The sequence below is a fragment of the Lactuca saligna genome, chromosome 5 (genome assembly GCF_052625555.1).
Source record: "Lactuca saligna cultivar CGN05327 chromosome 5, ASM5262555v1, whole genome shotgun sequence".
NCBI lineage: Eukaryota > Viridiplantae > Streptophyta > Magnoliopsida > Asterales > Asteraceae > Lactuca > Lactuca saligna.
In genome coordinates this window covers 21,844,756-21,865,763 of record NC_136421.1, presented here as the reverse complement: position 1 = coordinate 21,865,763, position 21,008 = coordinate 21,844,756, and the positions used below count along the sequence as shown (strand labels likewise).

General features: G+C 34.8%; 3 protein-coding genes across 3 annotated transcripts; 2 read left to right on the top strand and 1 right to left on the bottom strand.

Moving 5' to 3' along the window:
* Positions 1-1,088: 1,088 nt before the first annotated feature.
* LOC145044949 (C2 calcium/lipid-binding and GRAM domain containing protein) lies at positions 1,089-5,939 on the top strand. The gene is made up of 9 exons (XM_078993304.1): positions 1,089-1,714; positions 1,968-3,152; positions 3,237-3,419; positions 3,501-3,784; positions 4,235-4,351; positions 4,430-4,692; positions 4,765-4,942; positions 5,189-5,473; positions 5,603-5,939. The coding sequence occupies exons 1-9, from the start codon at positions 1,357-1,359 to the stop codon at positions 5,804-5,806; spliced, it is 3,057 nt and encodes a 1,018-aa protein (XP_078849430.1). The 5' UTR covers positions 1,089-1,356; the 3' UTR covers positions 5,807-5,939.
* A 4,302-nt stretch (positions 5,940-10,241) lies between these two features.
* On the bottom strand, positions 10,242-14,149 carry LOC145045127 (uncharacterized). Its single transcript, XM_078993466.1, has 2 exons — positions 13,962-14,149; positions 10,242-11,286 (listed from the first exon to the last, which is right to left on the bottom strand). Exons 1-2 carry the CDS (start codon positions 14,147-14,149, stop codon positions 10,242-10,244), a joined length of 1,233 nt encoding a protein of 410 aa, XP_078849592.1.
* Positions 14,150-15,483: 1,334 nt separating this feature from the next.
* On the top strand, positions 15,484-17,915 carry LOC145048856 (plant intracellular Ras-group-related LRR protein 9-like). Its single transcript, XM_078997485.1, has 3 exons — positions 15,484-16,417; positions 16,737-16,903; positions 16,999-17,915. Exons 1-3 carry the CDS (start codon positions 15,677-15,679, stop codon positions 17,639-17,641), a joined length of 1,551 nt encoding a protein of 516 aa, XP_078853611.1. The 5' UTR covers positions 15,484-15,676; the 3' UTR covers positions 17,642-17,915.
* Positions 17,916-21,008: the final 3,093 nt, after the last annotated feature.

The window sequence follows — 21,008 nt, the reverse complement described above, 5'->3', positions numbered from 1 at the left end:
AACCTGTAAATCACGATAGGTAACGAATCAGATTGAAATTGGGGGTGGGTTCTTGTGTTGACTGTATAGTTTAGGGATGAACGAACTTTTTTTTTGCCACATATTCCCGTTTGATTTTGGGTTTTTCAGATCCATCTGTATATGAATCGTTGTAGAACCCTTGTGATGCATCTAATTGCGTTACATGAACTAGAAATTAGAGCTTTGACTGCAATTTGAGGAGCTCCTTCCAATATAGGGGTGGTAGTACGTTTTGTACTGAAATTTATGAAACCTTTTTTACCAGAGTAATCCCCTACCAACAATTGCTAGCTTGTGACACAAGTGAAACCCTAACCTACCAAATTCTTCTCGTTACAACCCCTCTGAAAAATTGCCAGTAAACTATAGTCGTCATCGTAGATTGGTATAGTAGAACAAAGATTTGAATCGACAAAAGGCCCTCTCAAGATTGAAGGTCGTTGGTTCACTTTAAAGGAAGATGAACGGCGGCCCATCTGGTTTCAGTTTGTATTTCTACCAATTTCTTTGAAATTCCCTTTCTTGTTGCTAATTTGAATCAGTTGTTTATAATTCTTTTGTTGATTGATCAAATAATGCTCCGATCACTAGAACCTTTGTCATTGCGTGTTGTGTGTTCACGATCGTGCTTGGGATCCAAGGTCGTTCAAACAAGCTCGGATTGTCTTATCAAGTGTGCAATTTGAGGAGCTCCTTCGTTTTTTGCAGATGAAGTCACAAACGAGAGAGAGAGAGAGAGAGAGAGAGAAGTGGGATCTTGCATATTAAATTTATTTATTTATTTTAAAAAAAAGTAATAGAAAACCTCATAAATGGTCCCTGGGTAATGAAATGACAAAAATACCCCTGATTTAACGGTCAAAAGCTAACGCAGTAAGTCGGAATAATCATTTGTTAAAAGTTTTAAAACCACAGAGACCATCTGTGAGTTTTTTAAACTTAAAGATTAAACTTGATATGATTCTAAATACTTTCTTTATTAGTTATTTTTCCTAATGTTTTATTCAACAAAGTGTAAAAAGTAAAAAAAAAAAAAATAATGATATAAAAAACGGAATCAAGTCAAATGATACCCTGACATAACCGCCATACTCTTCCTTCTTTTCTCTTTCTTCAAACTCGACATCCCTCGTGTCGCTACTTACCTCGCTCCACGTTTCCCCTTTCAATGGCCGTCTTCATCTCCATCTCCACCTCCACCTCCACCTCCATCGTCATCCACCGCAACTACACAGTCAATTTCCTTCATTCCCATTTCAAGAAATCAAAAACCCATTTCATACGAACAAAACCCATCTCATTTTCCAAAAAAAAGTTCAATCTTTCTGCCACACAATGAGGCTCTACGTGTACGTATTAGAGGGTAGGGATTGGGTCGTTCAAGACTCTTTTGTAAAACTCAGAGTTGGAAAATTCAAATCAAGAACAAGGGTTTTAAAGAACACAAAAAACCCTATTTGGAACGAAGAGTTTGCATTCAGAGTTCATTCTTTAGAGGATGATGAACTCATTGTATCTGTTTATCATCGCGATGATGAATCTATTGGTTTCTTTCACAATGGTTCTAGGGATTTGGTGGGTCGGGTTCGGATCCCTTTGTGGTCCGTTGCTGCTGAAGAGAGTCATCATTTGCCACCGACTTGGTTTTCTATTGAAACTCACAAATCCCGTAAATCAATCAATAAAGAATGTGGTTCGTATTCCATACTCATCTCTCTGTTTTCCTACATCAGGACTTAAGAATCTATCCTCCATGTATAGAGATACTCAGCTTCTATCTTAAAGACTCAAGCTTTCGACAATTTAATTTTGAAATTAAGATGGGTGTCTTAGATTTCCAGCTTTAAATCATTTTATGATCTTTATATGTTGTTAATTTGTTATATGCGATGTAGCAATCATTTTACGTCTACAATCATAGTGTTGAAATTTGAAATTAATTTCAGGGAAGATTCTTCTTGCACTTTCACTTCATGGGAGAGGCCACGACATATCAAACGTTCATCAATTCTCCTTACAACCGATCATCACCAATGGCAGTAGTGACGAACACGATGGCAGACAAAGCCCAACACACGAATCCAACACCTCAAAATCACCAAAAAAGATGATGAAAGCCATTGCAGGCCGATTCGAGAAGCTTTTCAGTAAACATGACGAATCCTCCATTAAATACGATTCATCAGATTTACCCACAACTTCATCCGACAACGGTGAGTCAACAGAAGAATCCACCTTCACTACAACCTTCGAAGAATCAATGGAAACCATGGAATCAGCAGACGAAGGAAGGGAAACTCCTGAAAATCTACATGGAGGTGTTCTAATCGATGAAACATACGTCATACATCCAAAAGATCTAAACCATCTACTCTTTGCTCCCGATTCACAATTCCGGAAAGATTTAGCAACGTCACAGGGTACAAAAGATGTTCACGAGTCCCCATGGACATGGGAATCCGATAAAATGTCATCTTTGACCCGAACAGTTACTTACACAAAAGCTGCAACAAGATTGGTCAAAGCTAACAGAGTTACAGAAGAACAAACTTACATTAAAGCAAATAGGAAAGAATTTTGCGTTCTTGTAAAAGTAAATACACCTGATGTTCCATACGGGAGTACCTTTCGAATTGAATTACTGTATAAAATAACACAAGGCCCCCACCACGAAGGAGATGAAACCTCAAGGATTACAATTTCTTGGGGGATTACTTTTCATCAAAGCACAATGATGAAAGGTATGATTGAAGGTGGTGCTAAGCAAGGATTGAAGGAGAGTTTTGACCAATTTACAGGATTGCTTGGTCAAAGAGTCAAACCCGTGAATCAATTGACTGTATTAGACAAAGATCAAACGTTGGAGGCTCTGCGGAATGATCACCAATCCGATTGGGAATTGGCAGTGGGGTATTTTTGTAATTTCACCGTGCTTTCTACTGTTTTCATGGTTGTTTATGCTTTTGTGCATATTGTACTATGTGAACCGAATCGGATTCAAGGTTTAGAGTTTAAAGGGCTTGAATTGCCTGATAGTTTTGGTGAATTTGTTACGTGTGGAGTAATTTTCTTCAACTTGGAGCGCGTTTATATCATGGTTTCCCGATTTGTTCAAGCTAGACTGAGTAGAGGTAAACTTTTCGGGTTTTCCCCTTAGCACTCGTCAAAAATTCATTGATTATGCACATGTTTATGCTCTAATTGATTGTTGACAGGAAACGATCATGGCGTCAAAGCTCAAGGTGAAGGATGGGTGCTTACAGTAGCACTGATCGAGGGAAACAAGTTAGCTCCATTGGATTGTTCGGGATTTTCAGATCCTTTTGTAGTGTTGACATGTAACGGGAAGACAAGAACAAGTTCTGTCAAGCTTCAAACTCTCGATCCACAATGGAATGGTTTGTTCGATGTCAAAATTTTAACTGGTTTTATCAAGATTCTTGAAAATTGATGACGATTGGTTGCTAAAATTCTTGCAGAAATTCTCGAGTTTGATGCTGCTGAAGAACCCCCGTCGTTATTGGATGTTGAAGTTTTTGACTTCGATGGTCCTTTTGGTCAACCGACTTCACTTGGGCATGCGGAGATTAGATTCTTGAGACATACGTCTGATGAATTAGCGGACATGTGGGTCCCACTCGAGGGAAAACTTGCTCAATCTTTTCAATCGAAGTTGCATTTAAGGATTTTTTTGGATAATAATAATGGAGTTGAAACAATCAAGGAGTATTTGACAAAAGTCGAGAAAGAAGCAGGGAAAAAGGTTTTTTCTAAGTTTCAAGTATTTGTCGCCCCGGATGATTCATTTTGGCAATAAATAATAGAGTAAATTACACGAATGGTCCCTATGGTTTAGGGTAATTTATGCGTTTGGTCCCTAATTTATTTTTTTAATTTGGAAGGTCCCTATTGTTTGTTTTTGTTACGCGTTTGGTTCCTGTCTTACCTAAAAATACTATTAGACCAAGCGCGAAATAAAAACAAACAGTAGGGACCTTCCGAGTTTAAAAAAATAAGTTAGGGACCAAGCGCACAAATTACCCCAAACCATTGGGACCATTCGTGTAATTTACTCTAAATAATAGCAAAGAAGTTTATCTCAAAGCAAATGACTAAATTGACCTCGAATTTCTGTTTTTTCTGAATTGAAAAACCAAATAGTTCTGTATTGATTTTATGCACATCACTACTAATTATGTTTACGACTTAACAGATAAACGTGAAGTCACCTCATAGGAATTCGACATTCCAGAAGCTTTTTAGCTTGCCACCAGAGGAATTTCTTATTAGTGATTTCTCATGCTCTCTCAAAAGAAAATTACCCCTTCAGGTATACCCGGACCCACCAAAAAAAACCAAATCAAACCCATTACTTACTACGATAATTTTTCTAATCTCATTTTTTCAGGGTCGACTCTTTGTATCTTCAAGAATTATCGGGTTTTACGCCAATTTATTCGGACACAAAACAAGGTTTTCATTCCTGTGGGAAGATGTTGAAGACATTCACGTGCTTCCACCATCATTGGCATCAGTTGGGAGCCCAATACTTGTCATTGTTCTGCATAAAGGTCGAGGTGTAGATGCTAGACATGGTGCGAAGTCTCAAGATGAAGAGGGAAGGCTCCATTTTTGTTTCCATTCTTTTGTGTCGTTTCATTCTGCAAACAGGTAAACATAATAATGACAATGTTACGTTTTATTGATTTTCTGTTGTGTGAATGAATTTTGTGTAAAATTCAGGACTATTATGGCATTGTGGAAAACAAGATCATTGAATTCGGATCAAGATGGACATGAGAAAACCGGTTGGGAACAACATGAACAAGATGAGAAGTGTTTATACGAAGATGTTACTTCCCATTTGGTGGTTGAAGATGAAAAAATGACCAATATTTACTCGAAAGAACTTCCTTTTAATGTGAGTACCCAAAAAAAAACATTTAGGCATTGTTTGTTATGATACAGAGGACATGACAAAATAGGTCATACAGAAATTGATATTTAATTTGTTGGGCTAATCACAAAAACAACCCAAAAGGGAATGTGATATCAAAAAATGACTACCTTTTATTTTCAACTTTTTATCACAAAATGGCCACTTGTTTCTAGTCGGGTGTAACAAAATAAGGCTTACAAACATAAATTACCCGACTTTGACTTATAGGTGGAGTCAGTGATGGAGTTTTTTAAAGGAGGAAACTTGGAGCACAAAGTGATGGAAAAATTGTCGTGTTTGAATTACAATACAACAAATTGGGAACATGTAACCACTGATTCCAATCTTTTTGAGCGACGTTTATGCTACAAGTTTAATAGAAGAGTGTCGAGTTTTGGAGGTGATGTCACATGCACGCAGCAAAAGTCATCCATTACCACTGATCATGGGGAAGGGTGGATTGTAACCGAGGCGATGTGTCTACATGATGTGCCATTTGGCGACCACTTTTATGTAAGTATCAATTAACACTAGACCCTATTATGTTTTGTTGGTTTATATATATATTGTATAAAAGTAGTTTAAATGTTAAATAAAATATGTGTAAAGATTATTATTTATATAAAGGATATGAAAATGCAGGTTCAGGTTAAGTACGAGGTTAGGGATGGAAGACCGGGATGGTGCACATGTGATGTTTATGTTGGGGTTGTGTGGCTCAAAAGTTGCAAATTTGAGGAGCGAATAACTCGGAATATAATCGTCAAGTTTGGTGATCGGGTACTTGAGATGTTCGAATTGGTTGAAAGAGAAATATTGTTGGCGATTGATGGCTTTGGTTTATAATATTTGTTTTCATGAAGATGCATAAATGATGTTTTTTTTTTCTTTTTATAAAAGGTGGTTAAGTAATTTTTTTTTTTGTTTAATGTAAACAACTAAAGTTTTTATCATTTTATTAAAAATTGATACAAAGTTTGAAAAGTGTTTTTGTCAATTTGTATGTTTTCCTACGATAGTATATCCTCTTGGTTAATCAAATATATAGGTATCGTACAATCATGGAGGCCATGGGCCGATATACATAAAAAAAATAATACACAATGGGCCTATACATTAAGTGGACTAAGACCATTATAAAAAGAGAACTTATATTATATTTTATTCTTTTTTTTTTATTGGAGTATATAGTGATACTGTATATATCCTTTTTGAGCCGCCAATATAGTTGTACGTTTTGTATATTTAATCTTTTATACTTCAATTATATTTCATTTTAGCCTTTGAATGTATCTTAACTTTAAATACTTTTTATTTAATGATTAATTAATTCTTTGTATTAAATATTTAATGATATTTCATTATAAAATACAAAATTGTAACTGTTATAAATTTGATGTAATTAAAAGAAGATTAGTAAAACTAAACTAAGAACCTTTAAGAAAGAAGAAAAAAAAAAGGAGATTTGGAGAGAATTTGATAACTTATATAAAGTATTCAAATTGGTGTATCTTTTACATATGTGATAGTGCTATTTATACTAGTTAATCACTAGACATAATTAAAGAGTTCTTACACATATTTGACATATTTATCATAAGATTTGAAAATAACTCTTACACATTTGACATTAGGAAATGTTGTCATTCAATTATTTACAACACTCCCCCTTGGATGACATCATTTCAAATTAGAGTTCAACCTTTAAGTACTGCCTCATTAAAAACCTTGCTAAAGAAAACCCAGTGGGAAAAAACTTTAGCGAAGGGAAAAAGAGTGCAGTGTATAGTTTACTCCCCCTTATTTAGACATCTGTCACATTATATTCTATGCACATGTCGCATTCCGATGCCATGAACATGTTTCCTGAATATTGCAGTAGGAAGTACCTTCGTAAAAAGGTCTGCTGCATTGTTACTGGATTGAACATATTTGATTTCAACTTGATGGTTCTTTATAAGCTCTTGAGTGTACTCAAAAAACTTTGGAGGTATATGTTTTGTCCTGTCGCTCTTGATATATCCTTCTTTCATTTGAGCGACACATGCTGAGTTATCTTCATATATTAAAGTTGGACATATATCCTTTTCAAGTCCACATGAAGTTAAAACTAGTTGTGTCATTGATCTTAACCATATACATTCTCTACTAGCTTCATTTAGTGCAATTACTTCAGCATGATTTGAGGATGTGGTAACAAGTGTTTGCTTTTGAGAACGCCAGGAAATTGCAGTACCTCCATTCATGAATACATATCCAGTTTGAGATCTAGTTTTATGAGGATCGGACAAATAACCTGTATCTGCATAACCAATCAAACCTTGTTTTGAATTGTTAGGGTAAAATAACCCTAAATCACTAGTTCCTCGAAGGTATCGAAAAATATGTTTGATTCCATTCCAATGTCTTTTTGTTGGGGCTGAACTAAATCTTGCTAGCAAGTTTACTGCGAAAGAAATGTCAGGTCTAGTACAATTGGTAAGATACATAAGAGCTCCAATTACATTTAGATATGGCACTTCTGAACCAAGGACTTCTTCATTTTCTTCGCATGGACGAAATGGATCCTTGTCAATATTTAATGATCTAACAACCATTGGAGTGCTTAAAGGATTTACATTGTCCATATTGAAACGTTTCAAGACTCTTTCTGTGTAATTTGATTGATGCACAAGTATTCCGTTAGGCATATGCTCAATCTGTAAACCAAGACAATATTTGGTTTTTCCAAGATCTTTCATTTCAAATTCTTTCTTTAAAAGTTCAATCACTTCAAGGATTTCTTTATTCGTTCCAATGATGTTCAGATCATCAACGTAGACTGCTATGATCACATATCCAGATGTTGTTTTCTTAATAAATACACGTGGACAAATAGTGTTATTTTTATAATCTTTACTTGTCAAATAATCGCTTAAACGATAATACCACATGCGCCCAGATTGCTTTAAACCATACAAAGATCTTTGTAATTTTATAGAATACATTTCTTTGGGTTTTGTACTTAACGCTTCAGGCATTTTAAATCCTTCAGGGATTTTCATATAGATATCACTATCAAGTGATCCATACAGGTAAGCTGTAACAACATCCATAAGACGCATCTCTAAATTTTTAGATACTGCCAAGCTGATTAAATATCTGAAAGTGGTTGCATCCATTACTGGTGAATAAGTTTCTTCATAATCAATTACAGGTCTTTGAGAGAAACCTTGAGCAACAAGCCTGGCCTTGTATCTTACAATTTCGTCTTTCTCATTTCTTTTTCGTACGAAGATCCATCTATATCCTAATGGTTTCACAACTTCAGGTGTGAGGATAATGTTCCCAAAAACCTTTCTCTTGTTAAGAGAATTTAATTCAACTTGCATAGCTTCCTTCCATTTAGCCCAATCATTTCTTCTTTGACATTCAATGACAGATTGTGGTTCAGGATCATCATTCATAATATCACATGCAGCTGAATAAGATAATATTGCATTTATACTGTCAATTTCATTTTGGTCACATATTCTATTTGGCTGACCATAATTTTGTGCATCATCCTCTTTTCCTGGGGGAGTTTGAATAATTCGTGTTTCTCCAGGAACACTTTCCTCATGATCTAGTGCATTTTCTGCTCCTCTTCTTTTTCGTGGGTTCTTATCCTTAGAACCAAATGGCCTTCCACGCTTCAGGCGTGTTTTAGACTCTTGAGTGACTTTATCATCAGATTGTCCATGTGGAATGTCAATTCGAGCTGGAACATTGACAGCGGGTATATATGATTTAGTCACCCTTTTTGTGTCAGTAAATGCATCAGGTAATTGATTTGCCATTTCTTGGAAATGCATTATCTTTTGAACTTCTATATCACATTGCCTTGTGCGAGGGTCAAGATATGATAAAGAAGGCTCATGCCATGACACATCCTTTTCCATGATCTTCTTTTCTCCACCTAATGATGGGAAATTTGCCTCATCAAATTGACAATCTGCTAGGCGTGCTGTGAAAACATCACCTGTTAATGGTTCAAGATATCTTATAATAGAGACTGACTCATAACCAACATATATTCCCAACCTTCTTTGAGGACCCATTTTTGTCCGTTGAGGTGGTGCAATAGGGACATATACTGCACACCCAAAAATTCTCAAATGGGATATATTTGGTTCTTGACCGAAAGCAAGTTGTAGTGGAGGATATACATGATATGAACTTGGTCTTATGCGTATCAATGATCCAGCATGTAAGATTGCATGGCCCCAAACAGACACAGGAAGTTTGGTCCTCATTATCAATGGTCTAGCTATTAGCTGGAGACGTTTAATCAGTGATTCAGCTAAACCATTTTGTGTGTGTACATGAGCAACTGGATGCTCAACAATAATTCTGACAGACATACAATAGTCATTAAATGCTTGTGAAGTAAATTCACCAGCGTTATCAAGTCTCACTCTTTTGATAGTATAATTAGGGAAATGTGCCCTTAATTTAATAATTTGGGCAAGAAGCTTTGCAAATGCCATATTACGAGTTGATAATAGGCAAACATGAGACCATTTGCTGGATGCATCTATTAAGACCATAAAGTATCTAAATGGTCCAGATGGAGGGTGAATCGGTCCACATATATCACCTTGAATTCTTTCTAGAAATCTTGGTGATTCCCTTTCAACTTTCATTGGAGAGTGTTTTATAATTAACTTTCCAAGGGAACAAGATATACATGGTTTTATGCTATTGGATTGAGGGAACTTTTGGTCCTTCAATGGATGCCCATGTGTATTCTCAATTATCCTTCGCATCATTGTTAATCCTGGGTGGCCCAACCTATCATGCCATAAACTGAATGTCCCAGGATCACAATGTTTTCCTTCGATTACCATATTTGATTCAATCATATTTATATATGTATAATGCAGACCGGAATCAAGTGTTGGTAGCTTTTCAAGCACATGACTTTTGTCTATAATATACATATATTTCTTATTTTCAATGGTTACAGTCTTTGTGTCATATCCTTTGAAATATATGTCATTGAAACTTAATAAGTTTCTATTAGACTTTGGAGAAAATAAGGCATTTTCTATACAAAAGTTTGTACCATTTGGTAATATAAAATGGGCTTTCCCGGTTCCCTCTATCAAGTCTGCAGGACCTGATATTGTATGTATAATTGTTTTTGTTGGTATTAATTTTGAAAAATATTTCTTTGATTTCAGAATAGTATGTGTACTACCACTATCTGCTATACAAAGATCTCCAATCTTTTCTTGGTGTTGTGCTCCAGTTTTTTTTTTTAGTTAATGTATTCCATGTCATTGCAGAAATCGGCAACATTTAGCAGAGTGAATTCAACATTATCAATGAGGTTTGCTTCCTTTCCTTTTCCTTTAATGGACTCTTGATAAAGTTGACAAAGATGTGCAGGTGTGCGACAGGTCCTTGACCAATGGCCTGTGCTACCACATCTATAACATGAACCATCAGATTTTTGTGATGTCCCAGTGTCATGCCTTGCCACTTTGGCCTTATCTTGTATGTGGACATTGTTTCTTTGTGAATGTTGGTAATTATTCCTTTTCTGGCCACGACCACAATTATTACCTTGTCCACGACCAGAATTATGGTTCTGATTATGGCTTTGGTTTCGATTAAAATAGCCACGGCATCGTCCTCGACCACGACCACGCCCTCGTCCACGTGTATTGTTTCGATGACTATCAATATTTGTAGCATTTGCTTCAGGAAGTGCTACTAATCCCGTTGGACGAGATTCATGGTTTTTCATCAAGAGTTCATTGTTTTGCTCTGCAACGAGCAGACATGCATTAAGTTCATAATATCTTGTGAACTTTTGCATCCGATATTGTTGCATCAAGGTAATGTTTGTTGCATGAAATGTGGAGTAAGTTTTCTCCAACATATCTTCATCAGTAACTTCTTGTCCACAATATTTGAGTTGTGAACATATTCTGAACAAAGCTGAGTTGTATTCATTTACTTTCTTGAAGTCTTGAAACCTCAGTGTTCTCCATTCATCTCTAGCATTTGGAAGTATAACTTCCTTTTGATGATCAAATCTTTCTTTCAAAAGATTCCAGAGAATACTTGGATCAGTAACATCAAGATATTCAAATCTTAACATTTCATCAATATGCTTACGAAGAAAAACTTGTGCTTTTGCTTTGTCTTGTGCCAAGCAATTATTAAATTCATTTATAGCATTTGAGATTCCCATGGACTCAAGATGCATTTTTACATCTATCATCCATGGCACATAGTTTTTCCCGCTAACTTCAAGTGCTGCAAACTCGAGCTTTGCAATGTTGGACATAATGTAACTATAAATTTTAAACAAAATAAAAATTAAAATCCATTTATTTCAATAAATATTACACAAAAAAGAAGCGGTAAAGCTAACATTGCATACAAGCCTAAAAGTAGATGAAATTCCATATTATCTTCGATGTTAAAGATTGGAATAAAAAGTAATATGACTATTATAGTCATGATTATCACAAACGGGTGAATCATCATGAACCTTGATTTCTTGAAATTGATTTGTTTGATAGAAGAGAGAAATATTTATTGTGGGTAAAATAAACAGGGTAAATATGTTTATTTATAGTAAAAAAAATATAGCCGTTGTTTTTACTGTTTATAACCGTTGCATATATATATATATATATATATATATATATATATATATATATATATATATCCATTTTGTATATTTATAAATCATTTAATAAGATTTATAACTAATACATAACTTTACTTTGTATAATTTTACTAATTAGATACATTAATAAATATTAGTAAATGTTAAAATAAAATTATGAAGAGTAAAAAAAATAAACATTGACATGTATAAATAAATATAATTTAAATGTTAGTATGCATAAAGAAAAGTCAGTTGCATAATATAAATGTTAGTATGCATAATTAAAAGTTAGTTGCATAATATAAATGTTAGTATGCATAAAAAAAATTAGAATACATAAAGAAATGTTAGTATAAGAAATAAAAATCGTTAGTAGTCCATAATGTTCATAATGTATAAGTTTTATTAATTCATTAGTATTATTATTATTTTAATATGATGAGGGTTTTTATAATTAATAATGTTTTTACTAAGTAATACATACCTTGATTAAGATAGATGTGATTTCCACTTCTAAATAACCTTTGTTTGAGCTTTCGTGCTGATAACGTGTTATAAATTTGATGTAATTAAAAGAAGATTAGTAAAACTAAACTAAGAACCTTTAAGAAAGAAGAAAGAAGAAAGGAGATTTGGAGAGAATTTGATAACTTATATAAAGTATTCAAATTGGTGTATCTTTTACATATGTGATAGTGCTATTTATACTAGTTAATCACTAGACATAATTAATGAGTTCTTACACATATTTGACATATTTATCATAAGAGTTGAAAATAACTTTTACACATTTGACATTAGGAAATGTTGTCATTCAATTATTTACAACAGTAACCATTATATACTTTTTTTCAATCCTTTTTATGATTACGATGTAATACTTTTTCGTACTTTTGAAATGATGTACTCTAAAGTTAATAATAAATTAAAGGGTTTTACTTTGGACACACCAATCTACAATACCAACCTATATTAATAGGTTACTTTTTAAATGAATGATGATAATTATTATCATATAATTACTATATTGACATTACTATTAATCATTGCATTGTTTTTTGAAAAAGTAATTTTCTTTCTTTTATGTATATATATATATATATATATATATATATATATATATATATATATATATATATATATATATATATATATCATTAAACTTATTTTTTAAGTTCTTATTTCACATAATTGCCTATTTTAAAAAAAAGTAAAATATTGAAAATTGTCTACTCCTATTTTCTCATGCTTATTTTTTGTTCATTTTTTTTTCTTTTATGGCTACTTTGAATTTTTAAGATAGACATCTTATTTTCTATTTTATATTTTAAGATAAACACCTCTTCTCTTTTGTTTATTATTATTTTTTTATGATTTTTTATGTAAAGAAAAAAAAATAATTCATAGGGTTCTTTTTTATTTTTTTTTCTTTTATGATTTCTTTGTTAAACCACGCATACTAAATTTTAATTTTTAAGTTACTATACAAATATGAATTTATAGTCATTATCATCATTTTAATTTTAATAGGTTATTTTTTATATCAAAAAACTAAACATATATAAAAGTTATTATCATTATAATTTCAAGGTTTAAAACCGTATAAAAGTTTAATCACAATTAAATGAAATTAAGTTTTTTTTATATCTTTTTATTTTTGTCTAAAAAAAAGGGTCCTACTGTGGTTTAACAAAGAAATCATAAAAGAAAAAAAAAGAGAAAAAAAGAACCTATGAGTTATTTTTATTTTTTTCTGTAGGTAAAAAATCATATAAAAATAAATAAATAAAAGAGATGAGGTATTTTAAAAAAATCAAAGAAATCATAAAAGAAAAAAATATTAACAAGTAGAGGGGTGAGTAAATAAGAGTACATAATTTTCAATATTTAACTTTTTTTTTAAAAGGATCCATGGTCAAAATAGGCTATTATTAAAAATAGGTTAAATGTTAGATTGGTGTGCTGTGTAGGTTGGTGTGTATAAAGAAAATCCCTAAATTAAAATATGATGGGTTAAAAAATAATTATTTAGATAAGGAATTTTAAGGTATTTTAAATAGATATAAAAAAATAAATTAAATTTTTATTAAAAAAACTATTAGAAGAGATTAAACAAGTTAATTAAAAATTAAATTTAATAGAATGATGAAGTGATAATAATTTTTAGGTATATTGAAGATGCTTTAAGAGCATAATTAATATTTACCTTTTTTATATTTACTTTTTCTTTATTAATCATTTAAAACAATTATAACATATTGTTTATCTATTTATTTTTATTTATCATTTATCTACATTTATGTTTTGTATAATTAATCCCTTATTCTTAATTTTTTTTGAAACGGCAAATACCAAGCAGAAGCCCTTCCACCTTTTACAGTGGAAGCGCGGGTTCGAGCTCCTTTACAGGGCAAACCCTCACCCTTTTTAATGGGATTCCAGAGGAAAATTCCCCATGAGAGGCCACCAATGAGAGTCGAACTCCACACCTGCCCCTCAATGATTATAAACCCAACACCTCTTTCCCGGCTGAGTTTCATTGGTATCCCTTATTCTTAATCTTAAATCATATTTCAGTTTACCATTTTAACTATATTTTAGTTTTAACTATTTGTTATTTATTACTAATTAAATATTTATGTTAAATATTTAATACAGTTCATTTTTCAAATATAAATTTTATATCGATTGTCTAAAAATTTTAATTGCTTTTTTTATTTTTATAAATATGACCTAGTAATTTTTTTCATATTTATTTGTAACATTTTAGATATAATGTATATTTAAAGAATACCAAGACTAATTAAATATATGAGTTTTATAGAATATTTTAGATTAGAAACAAATAGATTATTTAAATTTTCGTAAAAAACAACTATTGAAAAATATTAATCATTGGAGATGTCATTTATTTATAAATTAAATTAGTAAAATGATAAATTGATATATATATTTTTAAAGTTATAACATAGCGAAACCATTGGAGGTGCTCTAAATAATGTTTAAGTGTTTACGATTCATGAGTTTTTAATATAGGTTCCTGGCCGCCCACTACAACTCTCGGCTTTTTGCAATGGTAAGGTGATAGGGCTCATCATTTGGACGAAATGCTAAGAAAATGAAGTGGTCACATATCGTCTCCTGACCAACTCATAGTTGAACCCCATGGCTTGAACATTGTACCTCCTATATAAAGGAGGAAGGAGTCGTTTCCTTCCTTCCGCCGAAACCGCTAAACCCTCGGCGGGGGGTATCGAACACGTGCAACCCCAAAACCACAAAACCGCCGACCCTATGTTTTTCTACTTTTCATCTTTGATTTGTCTCCACAGTGGCTTTCTCAAACCGCTAAACCCCTCTCTTTCTCTCGCTTTCATCCCTTTCCTCCTCCAACCCGCTACGACTCCTTCCTCCCTAAGAGGTGAGTGTCGTACCCGATAAACCACTGGGTATTTAATTTTTCCTGACTTTTATTTAAAATTGATACATGTTTGTTTCATTGTTTGGAGTTGTTAAATGTTCTAAAAAATGTGTTGTATTTTTTTGGAGTTACTCTTGGAAAACAAACATCTACTGTTTTTGCCTTTTTAGCTTGTTTGTTAGTCTGGATTGGTTTTAAATCATCAATAATTAATCAGTTATATAATTTTGTAACATTAACTTTTTATAAATAATTCAATTGGATATATAAGAACTACATAAAGAAGAGAATTTTGCTAATGGTCGTAAAATGAGTGATCAAAATGAAATCGAGTACTATATAATAAACGTGATGTGCTTGGATCTGTGATTATTTAAAAATATAATTATTAAAATTAAAAATATATATAAAAATTGTTTTATGTTTAATATATAATTGCAATTTACAAAATATTGCCCTCCAAGAATTTGTCCGAGATTTTGCATCACATGACTGGAATACCGTTGCGGTTCTCGTTCGGTCTTGTTGATAATCGCCCTCTCTCCGTGGATAGAAATGCATCCGAATCTAAAGCTCAGATTCATCAATCTCTGAAAATCTGCTTCAATTTGATCGATCAACACACACTGAAACAACACGTACTCCAATGGATCCGAACCCCAAAAATTTCCCAATTCTCTCCTACGTCATGAACAGGCTGCCCACCATGAAACGATCTAACATGCAGGAGGGAGACATCGAACAACCGCCGTCGATGCCTCATTTTGCTTCCAAATTGCCAGATCGTTCGTCCTTCAATCCGCCACCGTATTTCGAACTCACTGAACGGATGCCTCACCTAACAGATCCTCGGCTCCTGACTTCCATGCGTGCAGCCGTGGCCGATGTTTCTCAGACACGATCGCTACTCAAGACCCTTGGTGAGCGTCCTGATCATGAAGCTGTGGACATGGCGAAGGCCAGGCTTGCGGAGATTGATTCGACGTTGTCGAACGACCTCGACGAGATCACGTTATCCGATAAGGTCGACCCGGAGGAGGACAAACGGAAGAAGGCAATCGAGAGGGAGAGACAGATGCACAAAACTCTGATCTCGCTGGATCAAATGCATGAATCGTATGATAAAATGTTGAGCGAGGCGGAGAAGAGACTTGAGAAGATTTATGAGTCTGTTAAGGAGGGAAACAACCCGCTGCCGGGTGGTGATGAAGGGAGCTCCGCCGTCGCGGAGGAGTTGACGGAGGAAGTGGTTGCAATTCTGACAGATGCATTGTCCAATGGTGCTCAAAGGATTGATTTATCAGAGAGACGATTGCCGTTTCTGCCTGAAGCCTTTGGAAAGATTCATACATTGGTTCACCTTAACCTATCCTCCAATCAGCTTGAGGTTTGCCGTTTATGATTATATTTATCCTCTGATATTCTTATTATCCAAATATATTGGTTAATTTAATCTTCTTCGTTCAATCATTTTCAGATCTTAATTCCATGTATGACCACAGCCTGTAGAAGAACAGAAATCTAGGACCAAAATTTTGGAATTTGCACTATAACTCTCTTAACTTATGGTTTGATAATAAGATTTTTAAGTAATTAGCCCTCCCCTAACTGCAACACATGTATTGAGTTTGAGAAATCTAACAAATCGATGGACCATATCCTGCTGTTTCTTTCTGCCATTGATGAACCTTGATGCATTGGAACAGGTGATTCCCGATTCCGTTGCTGGACTTGAGAACCTTGAGGAGCTTAATGTTTCTTCCAATATTTTGACGTCTCTACCAGATTCCATTGGCTGTTTGCACAAGTTGAAGATCCTTGATGTCTCTAGCAACAAACTTGATTCATTACCAGACAGCATTTGTCACTGCAGGTAAACATTTTCTGCTTATTTCTTTTTCTTTTTCTTAGCAGAAAGAAGAATCAAGTGATAACGAAGATCTCTCTTGCATTGCATGTTCTAATTAGGTCACTGGAAGAATTTGATGGCAGTTTCAACAAGCTAACATATCTACCCACAAAGATGGGGTATGAACTCTTAAAGCTAAAGAAGCTCGCAATCGCTCTCAACAAGGTACGAAACTTCCCTACCTCTATCGGCGACATGAAATCTCTTCGGTACCTCGACGCCCACTTCAACGAGCTCCGAGGCCTCCCAGATTCCATCGGAAAGTTATCAAATCTGGAGGTACTTAACCTGGGAAGCAATTTCAGCGATCTACAAGAACTCCCGGACACAATCGGCGATCTAACCAGTCTGAGAGAACTCGACGTCAGCAACAATCAACTCCAGGAGCTTCCGTTGACCTTCGGCCGCCTTGACAAGCTGATCAAACTCAACGTCGAACAGAATCCGCTGGTGGTTCCTCCGAAAGAAGTCGTGCAGAAGGGGATCCAAGCTGTGAAGGTGTACATGGCTCAGAGGTGGTTCGATGTGTTGGTGGAGGAGGAGGAGAAGAATCGACGGGAAGCGGAGGCGTTGGCTCAGGCGAGTTGGTTGTCTCGTAGTAAATCGTATTTGACCGGTGCCGTCGTCGGTGCTGCTGGGACGGTTTCTTTGTATCTGGGAGCCGGAGATAGCGAAGATCCTTATCTTGAAGAAGCACGATGATCAAGTAATCCGGGTTTGGTTCTTATTTCGGGTCAAAATTAATATGTGGATAAAGTTTTTTGAAGGCAATAAAATAAACTACAAATAATGGGTTCATTATTGATTAAACGATGGGCAAACGATGGGCAAACGATGGTCATCTTGTAGCCCCGTTTTGGGCTTGTTTTGTTGGTTAGCATAATAATTGGATTGGCATGTAATGTGCTGAACTTGATTCCATCACAATAAGTTCTTTCAATTTTATTTTTATTAATGAATTATTTTTATTTTGTAAGTTTTTTTTTTTTGTTCTATTTGAGTAGGATAACTATGTATACGTTTGTGATCATATGTTTAGGGTGGTTTTATTCTCGTTGGGTGTTTGGATTTGTGTTTGAATAAGATTATGTTGAATAATTGGGTATATCATATATAGTTATTTGTTATATAGGAAAATGGAACTTTGGTCCTACAGTATTTTTGGAATTGATATAATTAGTACTTAAACTATTTTTCTTGCTTTAAGGGGGCATAAGATGAATTTTGTCGGGTCTAAATAGTCACTTTGGACAAAATGAATGAGTAAACTGGTACCCCTGTCATATTACTAAATTAATATGTCATATAGCCAACACTTCCTTTGACCATCTTTTCCTTCCATCTACATTGATTTCTCATCTTCCTCTTCTCCATTAACTAAATACATCAAATGGGTCAAGTGTACGTATTATGTGTTCGTGGTGGGTTACAATTGCAGTTATGCTCCAACAAATGGAGACTAAAGCATCAATCGAGACATGATTGCACAACCAAATTGCCAACTTTCATATTGTGGTCAAAACCTAAATAATGTTTGATCCCCCTTTAGGTTAATCGGTCAACAACACCAAACTTGTGACTTTCTGGGCTTCAATCTCTGATGTGTAAGACCTAGTACGATGCTTATCAACATCTCCACCTCCGATGAGTTCGTCATTTGGAGCATCAACTACTGATCTGGTGAAGAAAACAATCAGAGCATCAAATCCGATGACCATTTATCATATCAATTTCCCTATGTACACTTAAAATCTTGATTTCTAGGGCTTTTGCTAGTTATTCCCAAAAATCATGATTTTTGGGGCTTCTACTAGTTATTCTCAATCATCCTGATTCATCGCCTGGAAGAATTTCCAAACAATAAGGGTGTTTTATCACATCTAAATCTAACATTTTTATCACGTTTAAATCTCACATGTTTTGTTAACTTCTAACTAACATTACTCAACAATTTTGACCAAAACTTGAATTGACTTGGCAAGTAAGAAGAATATGATTACATAAACTTGGAATGTCAATTTTGACCTTTTCATTTGACCATTAGAAAGAATCATTCAATCTTCCTTGACAACATTTACAAAAGCATCCGGATGTATTTGGTATCAGTCGGAGCATATGTACATTACAATTACTTCACATCATTGAGATTAAATGAAATTCACAGTTTTGATTTATTTTGAAACCCACCAACTTCAATTCTCACAATTATGATAATGAATTCATCAGCCTTCGCAAATCAGCAGTATCAATTGTTGGATCAATATGCCCAAGAATCATTATTGAGTGACATTACTAATGACATATGATCCAATATGGTCACACATTAGTCATGTTGGTAGTTATTGAATATTTATTATATATTTTATATTAATAAATAAATTAAACTCTTATATTTATTTAGAAAAAAATTATGGTTCTATGAAAACAATATTGTAAGAAGTAGACAAATAGTCTTTATATGATAAAGTATCATATAATAAGTCATGTATAAAGTTTTGGACACTTTGGTTAACCATGATTAAATCAAAGGCTTACTCTACCATGGTTAAAAAGGTTAGTGAACAATTTTTGTCCTCTTTAAGGCCTATCACCAAAAGTTGTAGAGGAATGAAGGTTGCGTGTCAACCTCCATCATGTAACATCCCGACTCCCAAGTATAAATTAAATTGTTTTAAATTCATATTGATAGGGAAACTCAACGAGTTGGAGGCCCCCAACTCGTCGAGTAGAGATTAAGATTGGCCGTGTGATTTTAGAACCAACTCGACGAGTTGGAGCTGAGTGTGAAAACCCTAATTTTCATGGTTTGTGTAACATCCCAAAAATTTGTACCAATTTTTTTTTAAATCATTATCAAAGCCAAAATCATAAAAACATATCATAAGTCATAACATGAATTCATAGTATTAATTTCAAAACATATTTCATTATCAGAGTAAACATCACAGGCTGACTAATCAATGGTGTGTGCCATGCGATCACCCCGAGCTCTTCCCTCCGCTACCGGAAGTACCTGAAACCTGTAAGCACGAAGCTTAGTGAGTTCCCCAACCTACCACATACCCTGCACAAACACATACAACATATACTGGGCCACGCCCGCTATTTCGGGCTTCGCCTCGTACCTCGGGCCCCGCCACTCCATGCCTCGCCTGGCTTCGAGCCCCGCTCGGATACATATCTGTTTCTTTTAGTCCCCGCCTATCTCTGGGCCTCGCCCGCTAACCACATATAGCACAAAATAGCATATAACACATAATTGAATATACCCTACTGTAATCCTATCCTTAGGCCTCGCCTGTCTTGGGCCCCACCCCTGTCCTGCCACTAGTGAGTCATGGAACCCCGTTCAAGCTCCTACGGTAAGTGAGATAAGGGCCACGCCCACACTCACTCCATGCCTATCTCGGGCTTCGCCCATGCTCTGCTACTAATGAGATATGGAACACCGTCCATACTCTGTTATTGGTGAGATACGGGACCTCGCCCACACTCACCTTCCTACCAGGCACATACATGCATCACACAGATAACAAGTATACTCTATCATGCAAACCGTTCCTTGGGCACCCGCCCGACATCGGACCTTAGTCCGGAATATCATACTAGCAAACAGTGCCTAAGGCTAACCCCCGGGTCTTCCTACTCATAACTACATGGGCCGATATTGTGGCCGTAGACCCATTCGTACAAAGGGAAACTCACTTGCACTGTTGAACTTGCTGATAAGTCTTTGGCTGCTGCTGATAATTCTCTGAACCGCTGCTCCACTAGCTCCCCGAGTTATCAATATCAATATCATATAACACTTAGTCCCAAACTGAACTCTTATAAGCTGTCGAGTCCATGCATTCAAAAACTCCCATAAAACGACTCAACTCGCCGAGTCACCCCAAGACTCGTCGGGTTCAACGATCTTTGAGTCCTATCCAGCCCAACTCACTGAGTCACCATTCAACTCACCGATCTAAGTCTTAACCATAATGGGTTGATGCTTCGCGACCTGACTCGTCGAGTCTAAGAACAGACTCGCCGAGTCCAAGACAATCTTCAACAAACTCGCCGAGTT